The 1,031-nt window shown below is 63.5% G+C and overlaps 1 protein-coding gene across 1 annotated transcript; it reads right to left on the bottom strand.

The window, feature by feature from the left end:
• Positions 1–232: 232 nt before the first annotated feature.
• Positions 233–472, bottom strand: TMEM238L (transmembrane protein 238 like). Its single transcript, XM_047089942.1, has one exon. The coding sequence runs from the start codon at positions 470–472 to the stop codon at positions 233–235; it is 240 nt and encodes a 79-aa protein (XP_046945898.1).
• Between the last annotated feature and the right edge of the window lie 559 nt (positions 473–1,031).

Genomic DNA, 1,031 nt, shown 5'->3' with positions numbered 1-1,031 from the left:
ACAGGTGCCCACCCAGGTGGGCAGAGCCCCCAGCCGGGGTGCGGGCTTCCAGTTCCTTCTCGGCCTCTCCAGCCGCCCCGCCAGGCGGGCCTCGTGTGCACTCACCTGCTCCCCCGTGGGGCGTTCTGGGTGGGAGTGGAAACACGCCCCTACCCCTCCGGCCGCGCAGCAGCCCCAGGTTCGCGGCCAGCTGCCTGTGGAGCCTGCGTCCCTCCTCGTGCCCACGGCCAAACTACAAGTCCAGCTTCTCAAGAGGTACCTCGATGTTGAGGGAATACCAGGTGATCCAGAAGAGCAGGCTTAACACCAGGATCAGGGCCCCCGTGTAGACCAAGAAGTCCCAGTAATCGAGGGAGGCGAAGACGCCCAGCAGCAGAAGGACCAGGCCCACGGCGTCGAGCAGCAGGGCCAGCACAAGGAACAGCACACAGCGCCCCAGGTTGCATCTTCCCCAGCGCCTCCCCAGGAGCATTGCCCTGCAGCAGCGGGAGAAACCCGGCTGCACCCCTGGGGCTGATTTGCATGGGAGGGTGGCGGTTCTGCCTCCTGCCGCCCGCACCGGCTGGCCGCTGGGTGTGAGCGAACGAGGGAGACGTCAGGCTGTCTGGAGCCACAAGGAAGTACACGCGGATCCAGCTTTATGAGCACGGCAGCCAGTGGGGCAGGCTATTCCTTAACTGCTTCGTGACTCAGGAGTGGTCCGGGCCAAAACACGCTGACATCAGTGCTAATGGGACTGGTCAGCGCTGGGTTACGTGGCCGGGGAGGGGTCAGGTGCCCCGGGAGGGATTTTCGGTGTCCGAGAGGGGGGCTGTCCCGTGCCTCGTCCCGTGCCTCTCGAGTTCCTGGCAAGTCCTGGCAGGTTTCTGAGCCCTGTGGTGGTGGGGGGGTTTCGTTCCCCTCACCCGTCCGCCCTCCTCTTCCTGGCGCAGAGGGAGGTTTTAAGTAAAAGATGCAGAAGAGACTCTGTTGACATACATAGAGTTTGAAATGGTGCGGTAAGAATCCGTCAGTCCTAGGGACCAAATAGG

Source organism: Lynx rufus, unplaced genomic scaffold (genome assembly GCF_022079265.1).
Source record: "Lynx rufus isolate CCGP_SWC_20201006 ecotype Redwood Valley unplaced genomic scaffold, mLynRuf1.p SCAF_28, whole genome shotgun sequence".
Taxonomy (NCBI): domain Eukaryota; kingdom Metazoa; phylum Chordata; class Mammalia; order Carnivora; family Felidae; genus Lynx; species Lynx rufus.
Note: the sequence above shows the minus strand (reverse complement) of the source record. Positions and strands in the feature narration are given on the sequence as shown.